General features: G+C 40.9%; 1 protein-coding gene across 5 annotated transcripts in view; it reads left to right on the top strand.

Annotated features, from left to right (window-relative positions):
• Window positions 1-22,244, top strand: part of ATP8B1 (ATPase phospholipid transporting 8B1) — a 103,036-nt gene extending 80,792 nt beyond the window's left edge. For all 5 annotated transcript variants that reach the window (XM_061615272.1, XM_061615281.1, XM_061615261.1 and 2 more), the window contains 12 exons: window positions 126-238; window positions 4,774-4,938; window positions 5,996-6,107; window positions 6,272-6,347; window positions 8,140-8,272; window positions 11,037-11,325; window positions 12,083-12,306; window positions 13,247-13,330; window positions 15,141-15,386; window positions 17,203-17,341; window positions 17,870-18,000; window positions 20,186-22,244. In XM_061615272.1, coding sequence (XP_061471256.1) covers window positions 126-238; window positions 4,774-4,938; window positions 5,996-6,107; window positions 6,272-6,347; window positions 8,140-8,272; window positions 11,037-11,325; window positions 12,083-12,306; window positions 13,247-13,330; window positions 15,141-15,386; window positions 17,203-17,341; window positions 17,870-18,000; window positions 20,186-20,416 — 1,943 coding nt within the window. In that variant the 3' untranslated portion in view covers window positions 20,417-22,244. The remainder of the gene's footprint in view (window positions 1-125; window positions 239-4,773; window positions 4,939-5,995; window positions 6,108-6,271; window positions 6,348-8,139; window positions 8,273-11,036; window positions 11,326-12,082; window positions 12,307-13,246; window positions 13,331-15,140; window positions 15,387-17,202; window positions 17,342-17,869; window positions 18,001-20,185) is intronic.
• The last annotated feature ends 2,471 nt before the right edge of the window (window positions 22,245-24,715 follow it).

Here is a 24,715-nt window from a genome sequence, read left to right as displayed (position 1 = left end):
TAATATAGTATTATTGACAGTATTTCCCTATTATTAATACAGAAGTGGTTTATAAAAAATCTGAAGGTAGAATACATTTTTCTATAACTCTTTTATGTTCCTAATCCTTGTGTTTGCTGTTGTAGTAAGAGAACCAGATGGAGCAATCAAGCTTTATTGCAAAGGAGCTGATACAGTGGTATATGAACGGTTGCATCCAAGGAATCCTAAAAGGCAAGCAACAGAAGAAGCCCTGGATGTAAGTTCCATGTGTATGTCTTCTGCCTTGTTTGCCAAGGTGAATTGTTAACAGAGTTTGCTTCAGCAGATGGAATGTTAAGAAATGTGACTCTTTTTTCCTGATTTTGGGTGGTATTCAGTGATCATACACAGAATGGACCCACTGAAGTCACTGGACTTAACTGACTTCCTGTATGTTGAATATGACTGACTAATGTTGGATATCGTCCTTCTATTCTTGGACGTATATAATCATTTTAAGTTGATTTTAATTTTTGTTCCTATATTTGTAACCTGCCTTGGGGGAAAATGCTTGTTAAAGTAAGATTTAAGTAGTTTTAAAAAGTGGAAAACCCCTCTCCATTTTTGCTGTTCAGGTTGGGAGTGCTGTTGCTATGTAGCCAAAATGGTGCCACACACTCACAAGCGGACAGGAGTTATCAGCAGTCACTGGAATTTATAACACCAGCTCTGCAACATTTTGTTGCAGGTCCCAGTTGTAATTAACATTAATCATTACAGTATGGTGTAATGGTTAGGGTGTTGGACTATGACCTGGGAGCCCAGGGTTCAAATCCTCACTTAGCCATGAAGTTTGCTGAGAGAACTTGGGCCAGCCACTGCCTCTTAGCCTAACCTACCTCACAGATTTGTTGTGAGAATAAAATGGGGGATGGGAACCATGTACACCACCTTGAGCTCAGTGGAGGAAAAGATGATATATAAATAAATAAATTCTAGAGTTCTCAATATATACTAAATATAACTCGACAACTTCCTGCTCAAAGCCTACAGTATAACAACTAGCTTCAGACTATCCTGAATCCAGGTAATTGGTCAATTGCCTGCTCCATACTTCCTCTGAAAGAGGTTCATAGTCTGGGAGTGGTTCTGACTCCATCTTTGTTGCTAGAGGCCCAGATTACCTGAGTGGCTAGGAATGCCTTTTACAGCTTTGGCTGGTAAAACAGCTGTGGCCATTTCTGGATCAGGATAGTCTGAGCACTATTGTCCATGCACTGGTAACTTCCAGGCTGGATTACTACAATATATTCTATATGGGGCTACCCTTCAGGTTGGTACGGAAGCTGCAGCTGGTGCAAAATGTAGTGGTGTGACTGATTACTGGGGCAGGATATCACCAACATGTTACCCCACTGCTGAAATAATTGCACTGGCTGCCCATTGGCTACCAGGCCAAGTTCAAAGTGCTGGTTTTGGTGTGCAAAACCCTATGCAGCTTGGGACCAGTATACCTGAAAGATCCTCTTACCCCTTATATACCCAGTCGATCACTGCACTCTGAAGGCGAGGGTCTCCTGCAGACACCATCTTTTCAGGAGGTCCATTCCGCACAACATAGGCAACAGACCTTTAGCGTAGCATCTATCCTTTGGAATAATCTGTACACAGAACATATCATACGGATAAGGACACTGAACTTGTCAAGCATTATCAATACCTTGGCACAGTCATTAGCCAAAATGGAGACAATAGTCAAGAAATCAGAAGAAGGCTAGGACTGGGTAGGGTAGCTGTGAGAGAACTAGAAAAGGTCCTCAAATGCAATGATATATCACTGAACACCAAAGTCAGGATCATTCAAGCCATGTTATTCCTGATCTCTATGTATGGATGTGAAATTTGGACAGTTGGACAGTGAAAAAGGTGGATAAGAGAAAAATCAACTCATTTGAAATGTGGTGCTGGAGGAGAGCTTTGTGCATACCATGGACTTCAAAAAAGAGCAATAATTGTGTGTTAGAACAAATGAAACCAGAACTGTCACTAGAAGCTAAAATGATGAAACTGAGGTTATCATACTTTGGACACATCATGAGAAGACATGATTCACTAGAAAAGACAATAATGCTGGGGAAAACAGCAGGGAGTAGAAAAAGAGGAAGGCCAAACAAGAGATGGATTGATTCCATCAAGGAAGCCACAGACCTGAACTTACAAGATCTGAACAGGGTGGTTCATGACAGATGCTCTTGGAGGTCACTGATTCATAGGGTCGCCATAAGTCTAAGCAACTTGAAGGCACATAACAACAACAAAAATATTAGATGGGTGCTGTTTATCTTTTTGGTGCCTAGTGAAGACCTTTTTCTTTCAACAAGCCTTTTAGGTAGAAACCTTTCCCCAGTCTGCATCTGTTTTGGAATTGCATTTAAATATGTTATTAATGTTTTTTTTAAAAAAAATATGTTTTATTTTTTGAGAGGTTTTTACTGCCAGGACTTTCTCCCCAGTCAGTAACACATAAGAAGCTGACTTGCTATAGAACTAAACCCTTTACAGATTTTGCTGTACTAAGGGCGCAATCCAACTTGTATTTACGCCAGGCTGAAGGGAGATGGATATGGCAGACCCCCGGCTGAGCTGACAGGGTCCCGGTTCCGTTGGCAGGGGCCCCTCACCCTGGCTCAGCCGCAGTGGAGCTGGGACCCTGCCGGCTGAGTTTGAGGTCCACCAGGGAAGCCCAGCCTGGCGGAAAGGGTGTTGGCAGAAGCTGGCGTAAGGCCCAAAAAAGGGGCGTTCCAGGGGCATGTTGGAGAAGGGGCTGAGGGGAGGGAACTTAGGCAACATGCAACTGGGAAAAAGGTCGGTCTAAGAAAATAGTTACAATGGAAGTCTATGGAGAGTGCTTACTACCCAGTAGGGGTATTCATGAGAGTTGGTGTTTACTTTCCAGTCCCTGTGTGCAGCTCCTGGCTGAGCCCGTGACACCCGAATGCAAAATGTGTTCACTGACCTGTGAACACACCTCATTGCTTCAAGAACTCCAGCAAGTGCCGCTGTTCTGAAGCAGCAGTATTTTTTTTTCCAAACTGTACTACTGACAGAAAAAAACAAAGCATTTTTATCCCATTCCTCAGCCAGAAAAAGCTTCCAGAGTGGCTTATAAAGATCACTAATAAGATAAATAATAATCAATAATAAAAACTTAAATGTTTTAAAAATCAGCCATCCCTTTCCCAAACACCTCTCACCATTGTCACTTTGTGCAGAAGTCAAACACAAACCTCAACATGCAAAGTCACCCTGTTCTTCAGATCAAACATAGCCAAATTCTTAATGTTGTTCACAAAGAGCACCATAAATCGCTTCCTATCCCCATACCAACAAACTTTCTCCTCATGTATTAGATTGTTTTTTTGGGGGGAGGGGGAAGATAACCAAAATATTTAGAATAAATAAATAAATAGATTGCGCAAACTACAGAGATAGACTAGGAAACAGAAACCAAAGAGAAGGGGGAAATAGATGCTGGTTGGGACCCAGGGATTACTATATCTTGGTGCTGACTTGTCATTCACAGCTCTGACAGTCACACTTATTGACTAAAACCACTTAAAAGGCGGGAAGAGCAAGGCTCGGTCATCTGTCTGCACGTTTTGCTTCCTAACTTCCTTAATATAAGGCTGATTTACTTACTTTTTAAGAAAAACGAAAGCTCAGAGTCTGGGCCTTGTGCAATTGCTCCAATTGCACCATGGATAACCTGGCCTTGGCCTTATGACAAGATGATTCTTTTAATTGTGCTGTTTGTTTTGAACACATTTGTTCCAACATTTGATGAATGCATTTGTTCAAACATTTCTCCAACAGAATTCCAAGTACCCTTAAGAAACCATGGTCACATCCTCACGATACATTTAAAGCACATTTAACACACATGGCTTTCCCCAAAGAATCCTGGAAACTGTCTCTGACAGAGCTACAATTCCTACCACCCTTTAACAAACTACAGTTGACAGGATTCTTTTGGGGGAGGCCATGCATATTAAATGTTTGGTGCAGGTATGACCTGTAATTTCCAGTATTCTTGTCATAAGCAAAGGCAGTTTAAAACTGGCTTCAGTCTGGTAAATGTCCAGTGTTAATATAACATTCACCTGAGACTGTAGTGCAGGGATGGCAAACCTCTGGCCCTTCAGGTGCTATTGGACTACAACACCCATCATCCCTGAGTCTCTTTCCTCCCAGCAAAATCTGGAGGACCACAGGTACCCTATCCCTAGTGAAGTGCAGAGTCCAACAGATTTGTTTTACTTTGGTTGAAATCCTGTGCACACTTTCCTGGGAGTAAACCTCACTGAACACAATGGGATTGGTTCCAAGTATATATGCAAAGGGTTGTGCTGTTTGAAAGGTTTCTTGCTCCTTTTCTTTGTCATTGATGGGGCTTGTATCACAGGTGTGAACTAAGGAACTGTTGCGGGGGTGGGGAACCTGTGGCTGTCCAGATGTTGTTGGCCTTTTAAATTCCCATCAGTCCCAGCCAGCATGGCCAATGGTCAGGGGTGATAGGAGCTGTAGTCCAACATCTGGAGGGCCACATGTTCCCCGCCCCCCGGCCTTTTGGTACAGTTGCTGCATTTGTTTTTACTTCAGTTTTTCTGCATCTAGTTTGGTTATTCTGAAATGCTTCCAATATTCATAATCTCCCCTTGGCAAAGTGATCCCTGCCAGTGTGATTTGTCAGAGAGAGCTTTCTCAGATGAGATTAGCATGATCCTGAGACATTCTTTTCTATCTGCTTGGTAGATCTTTGCAAATGAAACCCTTAGAACATTATGCCTTTGCTACAAGGACATTAGCAATGAGGAGTATGAGGCATGGAATAAAAAATTCATGGCTGCTAGTGTTGCTTTAAGAAACCGTGACGAAGCTCTGGACAAAGTGTATGAAGAAATTGAAAGAAATCTTATTGTAAGTCTCATCAGGCAGGGGTGGGAAAGGAGGGTTTACTATCTGCTTGACCTGGTAATATTTCCTATGGGGTGCATCTCAATTACATTTTCTTAAACATACAGTATATTTTTCCTGGCCCCTTTTGCCACACTGTTTGCATGGTTATGCATTTTCCACTGGCACCTGCATACATGTGCCCTGAGGGGAACAGGCACCTGAACAGCTTCTCTATGCTGTAGGCTATGTTAGCCTACTCCCAAATATACCTTTGTTTAGAAAAGCTGCAATGTAGACATACTCCCAACTGCAGCACGGAAAGAAAAAGGTGAGGAGAGACCTGGATTTTTTCGCTACCTTTTGGCAGTGATGGCAGTGGGTGGGAGGAAAGAGACAAGCTGAAGCTCAGAGCCTGTCTGGCGTAGTGGTTAGTGTCAGACGTAGGACTTGGGAGACCTGGGTTCAAATCTCACTCAGCCATGAAACTCACTCGGTGACCTTGGGCCTCTGTCAGCCTAAACTACCTCAGAAGTGGGTTGTGAGGATAAAGTGGTGATGGTGGGGAGCTGTCTGGTGGAGATTTCATGGGACTTCCTAATAGGCCAGCTTTAGTATCTTAGTAGCTTGGGTGTGTGGTCTACGCCAGGGGTGGGAAACCTCAGGCCCGAGAACCATATGTGGCCCTCCAGGCCTATTCATATGGCCCGCAGGACTCTTCCCAAGCCATGCCCCCTTCACCAGCCCTGCTCTGTGACCTCCTTGTGTGCTTTTGCCTGAGTGCATATGCCTTTAATCCATGATAATGCCTCTTGCTTGTCTGGATTGAGGGGAGAGAGATGTGTGGGTGTAGAAACCTCTGTCATTTGCATGTCCGGAATGTGACCTACTGTACAAAGGTAAGAGTCTCATCCATTGCTCTGCTTACCATTGCCTCTGATCCTGCCCACTGCTGGTGTGTGGTCCTTGGGAGGTTACCCACAAGGGAAGGAAAAATGTCCCTTACCCAAGAGTCTAAGCCAAAATAGTCTGTTCGTCATTTTATCACACTGAACATGCTTGTTCTTTAAACAATCTGCAGCTTTTAGGTGCCACAGCAATTGAAGACAAGTTACAGGATGGGGTTCCAGAAACAATATCCAAACTGGCAAAGGCAGATATTAAGATCTGGGTGCTGACAGGCGACAAAAAAGGTAACCAGTATAAATAGCTGCTTCTTATTTACCCAAGGTGTGTGTATGCAATGCAGATAAATCTACTCCAGGGTTTTTCCTTGTACACTGAATTGTTGTCTAAGTATGGTGTGAGAAGTCAGATGAGCTAACAAGCTGTGACACATCATTCTGTTCTGTTATAGAAACTGCTGAAAACATTGGGTTTTCCTGTGAACTCTTAACAGACGAAACAACTATATGTTATGGAGAAGACATTAGGTAAACAGAAAAACCCTGTTTTTTGCATGCAAAGGTCTTGAATGTGTGGAGTGGCATCAATTTGCTGCTTTTTGCTTGAGTCCTGATTCCATTTTTCTCCTACCGAAATGGTTTATTTTTACAGCCTATTGAAATGTGGATGAGGTGGAGAAAAACTGCCATTTTACTTCATTTATTCAGAGTATTTATATACCACCTTCTAAACAAAGTTCTTGAAGTGGCTTGCGATATATTTCCAATAATCATAAAAAACATAAGTGTTAATACAGAGAAGCAAAAGTGTACACATGTTTCCCCCTCAAATGTTCCACAGGCCGACGCTCAGTGGTAGAGCATCTGTTTTGCATATAGGAAGTTCAGCTCCCAAGCCTCTCCAGGTAGAGCCAGAAAAGACTCTTGCCTGAAATCTTGGAGAGCTGCTGCCAGTCACTGTAGAAAATACTGAGCTACATGGACCAATAGTCTGGCCTGATATAAGGCACCTCCCTATGATTCCAGCTGCTCCGCTGCTTCTGAATCAGGTCACAGTAGATCTTGGAGGAAATGGCTGCTAGAGCAGCCCAATGTTGGTCTCCCTCATAGAGAGAGGATTGCTCACCCAAGTTGGCACTGCTGATGTATGTTTTGGTTCCTGGTGGCAGAAAGAAGAGGCACTGGGACAACAATTTTATTATTTGTTAAAACATTTATATCCCACCTTTCTAGTATGAAAACACCATTTAGGACAGCTTAATATGTATGTAATGTTACAGTCTTACAAAACAATGTAGCCAATGTGACACTATGGCAGTGTCCAAGTGTTAGACTTGGACTCAGAGACTCACATTTGAATCCGCTCTTAACAATGAAGCTCACTGCGTGGTCTTGGGCCAGTCACACTCCCGTGGCCTAATCTACTGCACAGGGTGGTTGTGAGAACAAAATGGGGTAACCCTTATGCACACGACCCTTTAGTTTTTGAGGGGAAAGGTGGAATATAAATGTAAAAGAATGACTGAATGAGAGAAATAGAATTTTTGGTCGATGGTAGCGCTGTGTACTTGGAAGGATGATTCCAAGGGTTTCTTAAGTACTGGAGCCACTAACGATGATAGCTGTCATATTAAAAAAAAATAGTGACAACCCTTCTTCTGGCAAGTTGTCCTACAAGACCAGTAAAAAAATATGCTCTCTGGTGCATATTATATTACACAAGAAGCCCTCTGAGCCTGGAGGCAGTTTTGCCCTCTTTGCTAGAGCTGCTTCCCCCTTCTCCATCATGGCAAATCTGCGAGCCCCGATTATAGGGAAAGCCATTGCTGAATAATAGGGGGAAGGAGGCTTGTGAAGGGAGGGTTCAACACCCCCTTCCCACCAGCAGCTCCTTTGCTTCAGATCAACTTTCCCATCCCGCTTTGAGTAAGAGAAGGAATGGCTCATGCTTGTAAACCCACCTTTGCTGCTTGGGTGTCGATCCAAGTGAAACACCTGGAATTTCTTGTTTGGGCAGGCAGAAGTTCTTTCACAATGAAAATCAAGGAATTTCACAATCAAGACTAAGAGATTTCACAAACCCTGAAGCCTGTGTAATAAGCTGAGGTTCTAGAAGAATGAAGACTTTGGGTCAAATGCCACTAAGACCTATTTGAAATATGCTGTCAGATTTCTCATTGTGTGCCTTGAATTGCAAAGTGCCCTACCTCCTAAATCCCAGATGTGTTTTCTTAGACATCTTAAATTGTTACACTCAGCATGGTTTAATAGTACAACTTTATATGATGGATCTTTTGTTTTTGCCTCCACACCTCCTTAGCGCTCTTCTGCAAACAAGGATGGAAAACCAGAGGAACAGAATTGGATCAAATGTAAATTCATCTCAAAGAGCCAATGAACCCTTTTTTCAGTCGGGTAGAAACCGGGCCCTAATTATCACTGGCTCGTGGCTGGTAAGTACGGATTAGTGGTGCGTTGGTTACTTAGATGTGAATTTTCCACAACAAGTAGTAGAAAATAAAATGCTAAGAATGCAGCAAATTAAGGCAGATAAGGACCTGGTCTTCATAAGCCACAGAACATTCAAACAGAACTAGAAAGTTTCCACTACCTGCCTATACAACACATTGAGGGAACTGGGGGATATTCATAAAGTTGCAGTTTTTTTTTTAAATGGATCAAAGCTTTGTGCCTTTTTCACAGCGGCTTCCTGTGGAGTCATGAAATTAGAATATTTCCTTTTCTGTTTATCTAGCTTGTTTGCACAGTGCAGTGAGATACTTGGCCATTTGCGTATTCTTATTAACAGGCTTACAGGTTCAGATCAATCATCTGGTTGGACCAACATATATACCTCTGACAGCAGGCTATTGTATTTTTATGGACGTATTTGATTCAGTTGGTAGTTAATGATGGTACATTACCAGAAGATGCATCTGACAGTGAATGACATTGTAGAATATCATTGCAACTGATCTGCATAGATGTTTGTAGACCCCTAGAAATTTCTGAAGGGGAAACATCTTGCAGGAAGAATCAACATGGCCATCAACCAAAAAACTTGTAAGCATCCTGTGGGCAACTTTACTGATGATGTTTCATAATTGACCTTTTGACATTTCAATTTCTCAAGCCTTTGTAAGAGCAGACCTCAGCATGCCATTTTTATTATGGATGTGCACAGGCTTCAAGATTCGCCAGTTTCTGTTTCCCAGTTGTTCTGTTCACTCTCCACTTCAGTCTGTAATTTGGCTTCTGAGTTAGGCTGCATACACACATTTTATTCAAGAATCAATAGAGATTGAGTACTTTTTTTTCTGTGTAGTCTACACACAATCTAGATTATTGCATTTTTTTTTGCCCCTGAAAAGCACTTGTTAAGAAACTGGTTTCATTCTGAAAATAAAAGCTTATTGCTGATTGATTCAGCATTACCCCACAGTGTGTCTGTTTGAAAACAGATGTAGGCACTCCTGGCAATGGGGGGTGTATTCACACCTGCCCAGTGACACTGTGGTTGGGCATATACCACTTCCTCCTTCATTTACCTGGAGCAGGTGCAGGGAGGAAAAGACATGGGTAACGTAATCAAGGGGAGGGTTTTCAAACATGTACCAGGTAACCACACTCAGCCTTATGGACAGCAGGATCAATCTAGATTAAAAGCAGCATGTTTGGAAGGAGCACAAACTATGCCAGATTGAGAAAAGCCACATTTTTGTGCTACAAATGCGTTAGTGTGTGCACAGCTTTACCCTGTAACATGAAGCTCTGTGTTCTCTTCCATTCATTTTAATCTAAAAATGGCTGTAACCTTTTGCCCTTTTGGCCAAAGTGGATGAAATTTGCCAGAGCCAAATTGCAGTCAGTTAGGTCCAGGGATTTTTTGTGGGAGAAATAAAAGTAATTCAGTTTCTTCCATAAACTCTTATGTGGATTGGGGGTTGTCTGTTTGTTAATTTAATCAAGAGGTACTGATACTTTTAAAAACACTTTGCAGCTTCACACCAGACTTTCTTTCTGGTGGTGGTTTGTGTTCTCTGATAGGCTTTACAGGCCTCCCAATAAGCCTTTACAGGGCTTCAGTGGACCTCACAATGTGAGGCTGTCTAGAACACTGCCTGCGGAATTGTGCTCTTTTGATATGTGTGTGTGTGTCTTAAAGGAGAGTAATGTAGATTTTTTTTAAAAGGTACATGAAGGTTTTAATTCTTTTAAAAAATCTTTTGCTACTGTGCTTTAACAAAAAACAATCCAGAGCTCTTAGTGCTCCACGGGTATCAGTTTTGACAGCCTCATTTTTTGCAAAGCCAATGGACCTAGAGCAGATGTGGGGAATCTTTGGCCCTTCAGATGTTTCTGGACTATATTTATTTCATTTCTCAGTTGCTTTATACAATAAAAAGGGTAAAAGCAACTTGACAAGATATGTTACAACCATAAAAAAATAAACTAATGACAATACAAAATCCATGAAATGCTCATCCAGCAATATGTTAATAAGGACCAGGTCCTACCCACCCCACTAAAAGATGAGCACCAATTTAGGAGGCAACATTAACCTCCTGGTCTGGGTGAATAGAAAGATCTTAGCCTGGCACTAAAGACTGCCAAGAGTGGCATCAGGCATGTTTCCCTGGGGAGAGCATTCCACAGATGAGGGGCTATCACTGAAAAGGCCTGTTCTCATGTGGCCACTCTCTGTATCTCTCTTGGGTGGGGCACACAGAGAGGGGCCTCCGCTGAGGATTGCAGGGTTCGAGCTGGTTCATCCGGGAAGATGTTTTCCTTGAGGTATTCCAGTCCTGAGCTGTATAGGGCTTTAAAGGTAAAAACCATCACTTTGAATTGAGCCCAGGACTACAGTTCCCGTTATTCCTGACCATTGTCCATGCTGGCTAGGACTGATGGGAGTTGGAGTTCAGCATCATCTGGACAGCCACAGGTTCCCCACTGCTGATCTAGAGAAGCATTGAGGTATTATATAGGAAAATATAGAGCTATATTGGCACAGAAAAGTATAGAAACAGAGCAATCTGTGGCTTTGTGGTAGCTCTGACATGAATCAGGGGGAGGGGTATTTACATCGAGCTTTGATGGAGGGAGACTCCCCAAATCACCTTAATATGTCTCATTATTCAGCACCCATAGAATCGCGATGCACCGCCCTACTTTTTATAGATATTCAAACTTCATTGAGAATCATATTTCTTACAGAATGAAATTCTCTTGGAGAAGAAAAAGAAGAGAAAGAAACTCTTGAAGCTGAAGTTTCCAAAAACAGCAGAAGAAAAACAAAAGCATATGGAGAGTAAAAGGAGAGCAGAGCTGAACAAGGAGCAGCAGCAGCGAAACTTTGTTGACTTAGCTTGTGAGTGTAGCGCGGTGATCTGCTGCCGAGTAACGCCCAAGCAGAAAGCCATGGTGGTTGACCTGGTGAAGAAATACAAGAAAGCGATAACCTTGGCCATCGGGGATGGTGCTAATGATGTAAATATGATTAAAAGTAAGTGGCATACAATCCCTTCCTGATTTATGGCTTTTTGCTGCCAGTAGGGACATATGAAATGCCTTCTGCTGAGTCAAACCGTTGGCCTATCTCGTCCAGTATTGTTGCCTTTGACTGTGACTCTCCAGATCTGGGTAGAGGTCTTCCAAACCCTGCCAACTGTGAAAAGCCTTTTCGCTAAAGACTGAATATGGAATTGCCTGCATGCAAAGGATGTGCTTTTCCAGTGAACTATGGCTCTGTGCTACTACCTCACATAAGCCTGTGGTCTAGTTCATACAAACCATGACTTAGCAAGGGAGACTGTATGAGCTTGCAGGTTCCCAGAGAGGAGTATGCAGCTGCTTTGTCCTCTCTGATCCCTTTTGCTGCCGTGCTGAGCTATGAAAACATTTTTAGAAAAACACACACAATGAAAATAGAGATGATTGACTAATAAAATATGACACCTACATGACACACAGGCCTGATTTACACACAATACTAAGGTTATAAATGGTTAATTTGATCATCTGAACCCAGCCCAGGGGTTTAACCATGGTTTATTAACCATGAACAAACCACATTCATAACTCATGGTTTGTTGTCATTTTATAAACCTTGGATAATGTTAACCATTGCTTAGTGTTGCAGTACATGCAAACCCAGACCTCATATTCCTTCCTTGTTGTGTGAATGTTAACTTATTTCATAGTATTTCATGGAAGGAACCAACTCTCTAGTGTGTGTGTGTGTTTTGTTGTTGTTCTTCTAGCTGCCCATATTGGTGTTGGAATAAGTGGACAAGAAGGAATGCAAGCAGTCATGTCTAGTGACTACTCTTTTGGCCAATTCAGATACCTCCAAAGGTTGTTGCTTGTTCATGGGCGATGGTCGTACATAAGGATGTGCAAGTTCCTTCGGTACTTCTTCTACAAAAACTTTGCATTTACATTAGTTCACTTTTGGTATTCCTTCTTCAATGGCTTCTCTGCCCAGGTAAGGGTGTGTGTGTGTGGAAGGCTCATGAATGTACAAGTTAGCTTAAAGTATGAGTACCAAAGACATGAGTACAGTACTGAATAACATTTATGACATTGTGCTTTGATATGAACTTGAATGTGGCCTGTTTGTTATTCTAGTCTTAGCAGTTCCTTTTGGCTTATTGCAGTATTTAATACTGGCATTATTTTATGAAGACAAGCTGCATTTGGAACTGAACTTCTGCTTGTCTCCTCAGCAAACAGAACTGCAGGAGCAAAAATTTATATGCAGTTAATTCTGTATATGGGTTCTTCTTTCAATCCTATTTGCAATCTCTTGACTGTGTTTTTTTAACACATGTGCATACACAAATGTACAGCCTATGAGGATTATCCAGTCCTTTCCCTGCATGCAGGAATACATGTGGAGTTCTATGCATACAGGAACGCAGGGGCTGGTAGAGGAGAAAGGCTGCCACTACTGTAATCCTCTTATTCACACACACAAATAAATGGATCCAAAGGGGGATTGGATTGCCCCTTTTCTCTGGGTCAGGTGTGGAAAATCTTTGGCTCTCCACATGTTGCTGAACATCATCCCTGGCCATTGGCCATGCTTGCTAGGACTGATGGGAGTTGTCATTCAACATTTGTAAGATCAGCAAGATCTGGAGGACCAAAGGTTTCCCACACCTGCTCCAGGTCCTAGAAGAGTGTATATTTATATATATTTACCAGTAACAACCACAGAGGTTTTCTCCAATGCAGTTTGTGATCTTAGTAAGTGTAGTGTGGTGGTAGTAGGAAACAGCTAGTGATTTTTTTAAAAAGTTTTTAATATCAAAAAAGTAGCATTTTTTGCTTGATTTTCTAACACTTTGCTGTTTAATTGGGAACGCTTCTCTCTCCTCATATGGATTAAAATGATGTAACCAAATTATTATTATTTATTACAGACAGCTTATGAAGATTGGTTTATCACACTCTACAATGTACTATATTCCAGCCTTCCAGTTCTTCTTGTTGGGTTGCTTGACCAGGTATACCAATCAGTCATTCAAAATTTATTCCTTTTAAAAGCAATACAGTCTTTTGTATGTCAGGAAATAGTGGCCCTAAATTTTCTCTATCTTAGTGACCTCCATCCTGCTCAAAACCACTTCTCTCATGGATGCCAGAGGTCTCCTTTTATGAGCCATCTTGGAGCCCTCTGGATATCCGTGAAGAACTACTGTTTATGGTAAGAACTACTATTCCTTCCCATGGTTGACTCCATTGGTATACTATAGAACAAGCACACCTGAAAGGACCCATGTGATCCAGGGTGACGTGGATGTGTTGCACTTAAATACAGTGAATGAACTCTGTGCTTTCCTCTTAATTACAACCAACTTCCACATTCCTCTTCCCCTTTGGACGGAGTGAAACCCTCCCAAAGGCCTGGTTTTTGGGCCTTAGTAGGGAGCAGTATAACAGCCCTGTTAATATCCCTGTTAAATCTTAGTGTCATAGGTCAGGTATTAGGTATACCTCTTTGCTTCTGAGTACTACTCAGCAACGTTGAAGCCTTCCTTCACACGTTATATGCTGATATGACTGCAGAAGCAGAGACATGCTGCTGACCCCATGCTTAGTGTTCTTGTTTACATTCATTATCTGCCCTTCACAAGCAGGTCCCAGGGTGGGTTACAACAATTTACAATTCAGTATTAAAAACAGTTAAAACAAACTACAGTCATGGGAATAGGGTGGGTCTTGAAAACACACATCTCAGGTGTCAAAGGCCAGAGTAAACTGGTGTGTCTTTAGCATTTGCAAAAACTGTATAGTGAAGGTGCCAGACATAGAAAATGCCTTCTCTTGGACCACACCACCTTCTGAGGGTGGCAGAACTACCAGATGGCCCCCCCTCTGCTGATCTTAACACCTGAGAAGGTCTGTAGAGAAAGAGATGGTCTCTTGGACATTTGAGACCACCTCTGAGACCACCTCCTAGACACCCATGCATTAGTTTAATTCTATTTTAATCTAGACTTTTGTATGTTTTTAATTATATGTGTTCTTTTATCTGGAAGCTGCCGTGAGTTCCAGTTTTGGAAAAAGGGTGGGGTAAAAAGAATGATAATAAATAAATAAATTAATAAATTGGTGTGGATACCAATAGTGAGGATGCCTATGCATCAGCAGCATAAAGAGGACTTGTGCATTTTCTGATTTCCTAATATAGGGATGTGCAAGAGTTCAAGTGTACTATTGAACAGTATGGAATAATGGTGTGACCTCCCACTGGTCAAAACCATTAGGTCTCTTACTTACTTTGAAATGCCTGCAGAGATTGACCCAGTTCACATTTAATGCTAAACCAATTCATGACTTTGCACAAATGAGATTGTGGCCAGTTTGCACTGCCTCTAGTCCTGCTGCTGTTGTGACCATGGTTTGGTTTAGTGTGCCGTCTGAACTTTGGCTGGTGGTTTGTCTGAGTCCAGACAAACCACAGGCTGTAACCGAGGCTTGTTCTTGGGTTTCAGCTTGTGGTTTGTCTGGAGGAGTTCAGATGACACACTGAGCCAAACCAGCAGTGTAGCAGGACTGGAGTAGGAGCAAAGAGGCTGCAATTTTCTCTCTGGGTACCAATATATTTGAATTCTTACACTAAACCAGTGTCACGTGCGACTAAACCATTGTTTCTCTAGCTGAGATATGGCTACCTTTCTATTCTACATGAAACTTTTCCTATCTGCAAAATGGTCATTAGTGCAGTTGTTGCGGGGATGCATAATCTCATAGACTTCCTTTCAAGATAAAAAATTCTGTATTTATAATGTTGTATTAATTCCTTTAATTAAGGATGTGAGTGACAAGCTGAGCATGCGGTTTCCTGCCTTGTATGTATCTGGACAAAAAGACTTACTTTTTAACTACAAGAAGTTCTTCATAAGCCTCCTACATGGTGTTATAACCTCCCTGATCATTTTCTTCATACCATATGGTGCTTACCTACAAACCATGGGACAGGATGGAGAAGCACCCTCGGATTACCAGTCATTCGCTGTCACAGCATCCTCTTCTCTCATCATTGCAGTCAATTTTCAAGCAAGTAGATGAATCTTAATAATCTCTGTTTGTTGTGCTCAAAGCACATCTCTGAGATGGGCAACATAATAATCAGATTCACTGACATTGTGCACAGTGTTCTGTAGCCAGGGAGATGGAAAAATGGTTTCTTATTCCTATGCTTCTGGAGAGGCATCATGCTGGTGAGATGAGACTGAGGGTTGGGAGGGCTGAGAGTGAGAGCTGCTACAGTTGTGTCTTGCAGTAACTTTGCCTTTTATGTGCCCCTCACATCTACCATCATAACCACTAAAACACCTGAAACAGGACCAACAAATCATACAGAGGAGTGCTGTTAGTTACCCCGCCCCCCCATGTTAAAGAGGCCTGACAGGCTCAACTCAAGACAGGCATTTAGTGTTGCAGGTCCCATGCTATGGAATGTTCTTCCAGTACAGAGATACAGCAGACATCTTTGCTTTTGACTTTCAGTCATCTCTTGAAGATCTTTTTATGTTGACAGGCCTTTGCAACTGTTTAATTTTTATTTTTGATTAGTCAGTTATTTTAGTGATTATATTTTTATTTTTTTAAATGGTGTTTTGTGTTTTAACACTGTAACCACCCTGATATTTTATGATATGGTATAGAAATACTTGTTATAAATAAACAAATCTGCAGGAGGAAACTTGTGCAGGCCTCTATAAATAGAGGAGGCATATGGTAGAGTGCAAGCGTGCCGAAGGATTTGGGCGTTTGCAGTCATTATCTATTTTTCATATATTCTGCCCTTCCTGTTGCGAGAGCCCAGGGTGGCTTAAAACCATCATAGAAACACAACACTATCAACAAAAGTAAAATCACAATCCACAATATTACAGTCAGCAATAAGTTATGCAAGTAAAGCTAACTCTACAATGATCTGAAGGCCTAATGATACACAATTTTTAGCTGATGTCTGTACATGAACAAGATGTGGGTGATAATTGGATTTCTAGAGACGGGGTTTCACAACTTTTTTGTGCTGTCTTCTCAGCACAAGTAACTTTTGCTTCCCTTTGGAAGGAAATCCGAAAGATCAAAAGGAGGAAAAGTGGCTGGGGGAAATAGTACGAGGGAGAAGAAACTCCCCTATGAGTAAAGGTTAAAAAATTTAGGGCTTTTTAGTTTAAAGAGAAGGCAAGTCAGAGCTGACAGAAGTGTATAAAATTATGCATGGCATGGAGAAAGTGGATAGAGAAAAGCGTTTCTCCCACACTAGAACTCGTGGACATTCAATGAAGCTGAATGTTGGAAGATTAAGGACAGTTAAAAGAAAGTACTTCACACAATGCATAGTTAAACTATGGGGTTTGCTCCCACAAGAGGCAGTGATGGCCACTAATTTAGATTGCTTTAAAAAAGGATCAGATAAATTCATGGAGGATAATGACTATGTTGGAAGCACTATGCTTTTGAATACCAATTAACTGGAAACTGCAGGAGAGGAGAGTGCTCTTGTGCTCAGGTCCTGCTTGTGGGGTTCCCATAGGCATCCTCTGAGAACAGGCTACTTGCCTGATCCAGTAGGCTGTTCTTATGAAATGAGCCATGGGGTGGAGGGGTGAAACTGATCTAGCAGTACACCGGGAAAACTGAGGGAATGCTACTTGAGCATCTCATTCCCTCAGGAAAGTGAACCTGTAGAAGAGCTTGAGAGAAAGTAGCAAAAGCTGGTGCCAGTCTCCTTCATTCCTCCTACCTAGCGTCCATCTTGCCCTTGTGAGACCTTACTTCAGTGTCTTGTAGAATCTTTCCCTGCCCCCTGAATCTGATCTCTTTCTAACTTCTGGATGTATGTCTGGTTTGCTTATAGATGGGTCTGGATACATCTTACTGGACATTTGTTAATGCCTTCTCAATATTTGGGAGTATTGCACTTTACTTCGGTATTATGTTTGATCTACACAGTGCTGGGATACATGTCCTTTTCCCTTCTTCCTTTCAGTTTACAGGTCAGTACTTATTTTCTCTCTAGCTGAAAACACATTAGTAACTACAAATGTCATATTATGCGACACCAGCAAATCTTAAAACCATCCTCGTGCCCTCCAGATGCTTTGGATTACAAATCACATCAGCCCCAGTCAGCACAACCATGCTGTCTAGGGATGATGGGAGCTGAAGTCCAATGCAGCTGGAGGGTACCAGGTTGACAGAAGCTGCAGCAGAGAGCCACAGAACAATGGGCTGGTGAGGGCATGTTACAAATACTCTGCCGATTATTTCTCAAAATGTAAATCCATCCTGAAAGCTTGTTTTTAGTCAGTCATTCTTATGGTAATCGTTGTGTATGATTTTGGTCTCGTTTTGGTATGATGCTATTGGCTATTGGCATAAGGGAGCACCACAACTATTACTGTGGGCTTCCCATGGGCAGCTGGTTGGCCACTTTGAGAACAGGATCCTGGACTAAATGGCCATTGGCCTGATCCAGCAGGACCTTCTTATGTTCTTATTATTGTTTTGTCTTTTTTTTCCAGGTACTGCTTCAAATGCCCTCCGGCAACCATATCTCTGGTTGACAATAATATTATCCGTTGCGCTTTGCTTGCTGCCAGTGGTTGCTCTCCGTTTCTTGACTATGACTATTTGGCCTTCAGAAAGTGATAAGGTATATATGAGAGATCTAGAAAGGATTAACCTAAAATAGGAACCAAGGAAGCTGCTTTATACAGAGTGATACCATTTGCCCATCTATCGCAGTACTGTCTGCACTGACTGGCAGTAGCTCTCCAGGATCTCATACAGGGGTCTTTCCCTGCCCTATCTGGAGTTCCTAGCTATTGAACTTGGGGCCTTCTGCATGCAAAGCAGATGCTCCACAACTGAGCCACAACTCTTTGCCTGGAATAGTATCAAGCTGCAGAAGAGTAGTTGTATCAATATGTTACAGCAAAAATCCTGGCTTATTTTGGTGTGAGGTTTCATAGGCTGCCTATTCATCCCCATGTTCTTTGACATAGGTTGGGGCCTGTAAAAGCTCATACGGCAACAAATTGATTAGTCCAGGGGTACCCAACATGATGCCCTCAAAATGTTGTGGACTACAACTCCCATTAGTCTCAGCCATGATTGCCAATAGGCAGGGAAGGTGGAAGTTGTAGAGCAAAACATCTGGAGGGCACCACATTGGTTATCAATGGGTTAATCTTTCAACAAGTTACAGAGGTGTGTGTGTGCACTTTGCTATTTCATGAAATATATGTGCATTAAAGATTTCTCTAAGCTGCCTGTCCTTCCTGAAAAAGGCCTGAGGGAACGTAGGTAGCCTGAAAAGTCAAACTGAGGTGCAGGCTGGAGAGAGAAGCTGCACTTGCCCAGCTTATCCATGAGACCTTAAAAATAGTTGCAATGTAGAAGGCATAAGAACTGAATGTATCCCAGTTTTCATACAATGGCCATGGAAAAAACAGGAAAGCTAGCATGTTTTGGTCTTGGCCAGGACCCAAAGGACAATGCGGCTAGTTCTGTGAGTTCCAAAAAGGATTTAGACTTGTGTTCCCCATGCTGAAGCCATCCCCACACTACATGATAAGCCACTTTTGAAACAGATAAGAGTTTCAAAAGAAATGCTTGATGTGGCATGGTGGTCTGCTGTTCGAAGAAAATGGATGGGGAAAAATCAACCCCTCACTGGATATCCCTTAAAGCAGCTCCTTGGATCTTGAGCTCATGTGATATCTGAATATTTAAACCAGCTTCACCAGCCTAGTGTGCACCAGATGTTGTTGGACTACAGCTCCCATCATCCTTGGCCACTACACAACTGGCTGGGACTGTTAAGGAGTCCCATCTGGGGAGCACCAGGTTGGGGAAAACTGTTCTAAACCATTTCTGAACCTATATTAGAAAATAAAGCACAATAAACTATTTAATAGAAACTGGAGTTTTTGCACTGCAATGGCATTTATGTTTATTTATTAATTAAAAACAATTTCGCCTTTCCTTGAGAGTCCAAGGCAGCTAATAAAGACAATCACTTTTAAAATTCCAATAAAAAACTAGAAAAAAAAGCAACAGAAAAAAAATCTTCCCTAAAACACAAGAAGGAAACTCCCAACTGCCACCTATGAAAGGGCTGTAGCTCAGTGGCAGAGCATCTGCTTTGTATACAGAAGGTTGCAGATTCAATCCCTGGCATCACCAGGTACAGCTGGGAATGTCCCCCATCTGGAATCCTGGCGAGCCCCTGCCAGTTGACAGTAATGAGATAGATGGACCAATGGTCTGGCTTGGTATAAGGCAGCTTCTTTCCCACCCTGGGCCCCTTCAGGAGGAAGGGTGGGGTATTAATTCAATAAGCAATAAAATAGTGATGTTCCTAGCAGGGGGTTCCCAAACTGTGGTCCATGGACCACCAGTGGTCCGTGAGCTTCATTCAGGTGGTCTACAGAGTGTGGATTTTTGGTTGAAGACAGGACACGAAGCATCCATTGCAGTAGTTCTAATTTCATTGCTTCTTTTATTACTTATATTGTATTTTATTGTATTACAATTTGAATTTTATAGAATTCAAATTCTAATAGAACAAAATACAATGTATAAGAAATAAAAGCAAGTAAAATACAATTAAATTATGCAGCGTGTAGCTCATCACATTACAATTGCTGTAAGAAGCAGAAAAATCATTAAATGGTCCTTAGCAATTTTCAAATGGTCCATAGGGTACAAAGTTTGGGAACCACTGTCCTAGTGTATTTCAAGTGTTCACACAGCTCCACTTGCATTCTGTCAGTGTGCGAGTCTTTTCTTGTTACCCTTAATTTTAACCTATTGCACTTCTTTCTCATTTAAAGATCCAGAAGAATCGCAAGAAGTATAAGGCTGAAGAGGAGCAGTGGAAGCGAAGGCAAAGCGTCTTCCGTCGTGGGATATCAGGCCGCCGTTCTGCTTATGCCTTCTCCCATCAGCGGGGTTATGCTGACCTTATAGCTTCTGGGCGGATCATTCGTAAAAGGAGAGCTTCGTTAACTGCAGTACTTGGCAACAATTTGGCAGAAGTCAGTCAAGTTGAAGAAGCCAGCTGATGATTTTCTGTGTCCTACAGGAAGTGGGATTTTTGTGGGGGGGGAAACAATTGCACAAAGTTTTTATTTTTTTATGAAAGACTCAGGAAAAAGGAAAAAATTATGCAAGATCATGAAGGCAGCCTAATTTCCACCGCAAGCTACTTAGTTTTGGATGATTGAACTGAAGAACTGAGCAGTGTTTTCAAATCTTGATCCTTGTATAAATATTTTGTTTCATGTGAAGTTGAAGGATGTAAATCATCTATGGATTTAAAGACCAACGATTTTAAGGTGTTTTTTTTAAATGGTACTTAGAACTTTATACCTTTTTTATTACAATCATGAAATAAAGTTTCAACTGATGTTTTATGCCTCGACACCAAAGATGAACAGCTGAGAAGCAAAACAGTTGTGTACCACTTCATTCCATTAATTAATGCAGCTATAATGGTGATTTTTAGGTAACCAAAGACTTCTTTTTCTATTTAAGTTTGCTGTGCGGTTTTATTTTGCAAGCATTCAGAAAGTTATTCACCAGTCATGGGTTATTGTAGCCTATGGCAGCATGCTTTAATAATTTTCAGGGGTTTGGGTGGGGGAAAGCTCAGTATGTATACAATTCTTAATCAGGTTAGCCTTCTACTAATGTAGGAATGGGGAGTCTGTGACCCTTCACATGTTGTTGGATTCCCAACTTTTATCAGCCACAGCCAGAATGATCATTGGTTAGGGATGATGGGAGTTATAGTCTAGGAACGTCTGGGAGGCCACAGGTTCTGTCTAAGAGGCATAGCTAGTTTGCCATATGCACTGAGTTTGGGCATTCTTGGGGAAACTGCCACAGAAATTAGTGGCAATTGTTCACCAGCAGCAGTTGGTGAACTGCATCTCTTTTCTAACATTGTTTTATACCACAACCTTTCACCATTTTAAAAACATCTCTTTGTGATCTTTGTATCTGTTTTACAAAAAGGGAATAGGTATTAAATCAGGGAAGGGTGTATTATTGTCATACTTTCTTGGGAATGTGATTGCTTTCCTACCTGCTTAATCTTTATCCAAAGTAGTTGGCAACTTAACAATTGACTTGATGTGGAATGATTCTCACATTGTATTTGTATTACATGGGAATTATTTCCATGTATAAAAATGTGTGGACATCATGCTTGAAAAGCCCACATTGTCTACTTCAGTACATGTATATGTGACAAAAAAGGTATGAATGGGTTCTTCATGCATGATAATCCGTACACATTTTACATGCATAATTGAGATCCATGTAAGAAATACGTCATGTGTGAGACAGACTAAACTGAACAAAATATTTTCTTCACTGGGTGATTGTTCAAAGCACAAATTGGAGCAGGAAAATAGATCACATGTATGATGGATCTATTTCACGATGTTTTAATAGTAAAAATAATTTCTGAGGGGTTTTTAAATGTATAGATCTTCACTTTTTTTGTGTTAGGTTTACATTTCAAAAATTTCAACATATAAAATGTATCTTGTTAAATATTCACAATATAGTTCCACACTTTTTTTATAAACCATCCAACATGGTGTATAAAGTCATCTTCTTTTGCACAGTTCTTCATTATTATTATTTAATGTGAAAACGTTTACAGCTTTTATTTTCAGTAAGTGGTAGACGATTGAGTTTAGTTTCCTAGATTGATTTTTCTCTCCATCATAAGATGAGGAAGTGGTTAGGCACATGTTTCAAGCTCCTAATCTGGGTGCAATATTGATTTTAATGTGCTGATTGAAATGGATATGCTGTATACTTGTTCCCAAACCATAAACTGTAAATATTTTATTTGCCTAAAGATAATGTATATATTAAACAAACCTTAATTTTTAATGTTTTTAACTGATGTGAAAAAAGTGTTTTCACTGGTCTGAATATTTTTTATTTGTACCCCCAAATATATAACTATATCCATTTAGTGTTCAGCAGGTTTCATAAGAGTAGGGCTGCTATTTTTTTATCTGCTACATTTATATCTTGCCTTTCCTCCAAAGAGCTCAAGGTAGTATACAAGGCTATTTCCCTCCATCCATTTTATCCTCACAACAACCTTGCAAGGTAGATTTGGCTGAGAATATGTGTGACCAGCCCAAGGTCGCCAATTGAACTTCATGGCCAAGAGGAAATTTGAAGTTGGTCTCCCCAGCCTTAGTCCAACACTCTTAACTGCACTGGTTTTCTTGTATTAATGTTAGAAAACCCTCCACCCTGAACCATTGCTCCGTTGGTTCAGCTGGACAGGGAAGCCCAAGCATATGCTTAGCATTGACAAGACTTCCAGGTTCCTTTCAACGGACAAGGAAGCACTGCAAGGAAGCACAAGGAGATAATGTAGGCTCATGCTGGTGTCCTGTTCCTTGAGCAGGAGCTCTAGGCCCACACCAGAACACACATGGAACTCTGGAAATGATTACGCACTTAATACATTAAATGTAAAGTTTTGGATTTTTTTTTGCATACCAAAGCATGAAAAGTGACTTTTTAGCTTTCTTTTCCCCCGACAGTGCATCTGCCTTTTTAAATAAATAAATGTATCAAATTTTCAAACATTACAAATAAAATAACCAAAATAGTGGTGACATACAGGACCATACATAAACCAGATATGCTAAAGTAATTATTTGGAAAGCACTTAAATTTTTATTAAATTTTCAGACATTACAAATAAAATAACCAAAATGGTGGTGACATAAGATCATACATAAACCAGATATACTAAAGCAATTATTTAGAAAGCACTTAAAAAGGCACTTCAGCCTTTTTAAGAGGAATTCTTGCTGGCAAGACAAGAACTCACGCAGCACAATTACGTGAAAAATAAATGTCACCAACCACAGTATGGGTAATAGGCCAATTACTACTCTTGACACGGCTTCATAATTTCTGATGCTATGGAGAAATCATTGAAGTCTCTCTCTGCTTTCTGATGGTTTGGAAATGTTGACCAAGAATGTTTAATGGGCACAATCCAGTAAACATGAGTCATGATTAGTGTCCATTGCAATCAATGGGGCTTTAATTCATTGTAACCAGGTCCCATTGCTTGCAGTGGGTATTAGTCACAACTTACGTTTGTTGGCTTGTGCCCAATGTGTGTAAACCTCCATGAAGACTGTCCCTGTAACTGCAGTAACCTCACTATAAGGTACCTGATTCTCATACATTCATCACTGTGAGTGAACAACAGTTGATATTGAAATGAGTTAGCAAAGAAGCACCATAGAGTGTAATACAGTTTCTTCATCCCTATTCACAATGCCTTAGAGTAGGTAATGGACAACAGTCCTGCTTGGAAAGTATGATTCAAGTCAAAAAGTTGGATAATCCCATTGTAAAATCATTGCACTCTGTATCTTGGCGATAGTTTTGCCTTTTCAGTCTATTGATCCCGGGAACAGGCAACAATGCATTATTATTTAGTAATAATATGTAACATTTTTTGAATGTTGACACTACGGGAAAAAAGTTTTTGGAGAAAAAATGGAGATTTGGGGGGTAATGGCAAAATATGCAGTACATTTTATTTAGTCCCCTTTACAGATCAAAAGTCATTTTGTTATTTTAGGAACATTAAATGTATTACGTATATATTGGTTTGCCATTAATTTATTGTGTTTATTCATTCAATTATTACAAATTGAATCCACTTTTTAAACTTTGTTACAATTAGAGCTATAACTTGCTGAACTATAGGGAACCTGGTTTCTCTTTTGTTTTGCCAGTTTGAGCAGCAGACACAAAACAAAAATAGTGAAAACCATCAAAGAAAAGTATTATGTATTCTGAAAATTATGATGTCTCCTAGTCCTCCAGTGTTGAGAGGACAAAACATTCATTTCCATAAAAAGTGCTGAGAAAAAAAGGGAGCAAGACTCAATGAACACTACATGAAATTTAATCTCATTTTCTGAGCTATCACCATTAGTTTCTGCTTTTTTCCATATATGTTGTCATATTTACCAAGGATTTCTAAAAACTGAAGATTTGCCAGATTGAAGAAAAAAGTCTATACCGTTTCATATGTCAAAATTTTTCAAGGGGGGGGGGACATAAAAAAAAGCTTTTTTAAAAAAGGGAAAAAACTTTTTCCCCTGGGCCTCCATATCTCTATTATTTAGAAGCTTTCTTGATTGGTTGATATTAAAATGACTCTTAAAGCAATAAACAAACCAAAAATCAACATCCTCCAGATGTTGCTGAACTACAACTCCTATCATCCCTGACCATTGGCCATGTTGAGTGGAGCTGAGGGAAGCTGCAATCCAGCAACAACTGGGGGACCAAAG

Source organism: Rhineura floridana, chromosome 1 (assembly GCF_030035675.1).
Source record: "Rhineura floridana isolate rRhiFlo1 chromosome 1, rRhiFlo1.hap2, whole genome shotgun sequence".
Taxonomy (NCBI): Eukaryota; Metazoa; Chordata; class Lepidosauria; order Squamata; family Rhineuridae; genus Rhineura; species Rhineura floridana.
Note: the sequence above shows the minus strand (reverse complement) of the source record. Positions and strands in the feature narration are given on the sequence as shown.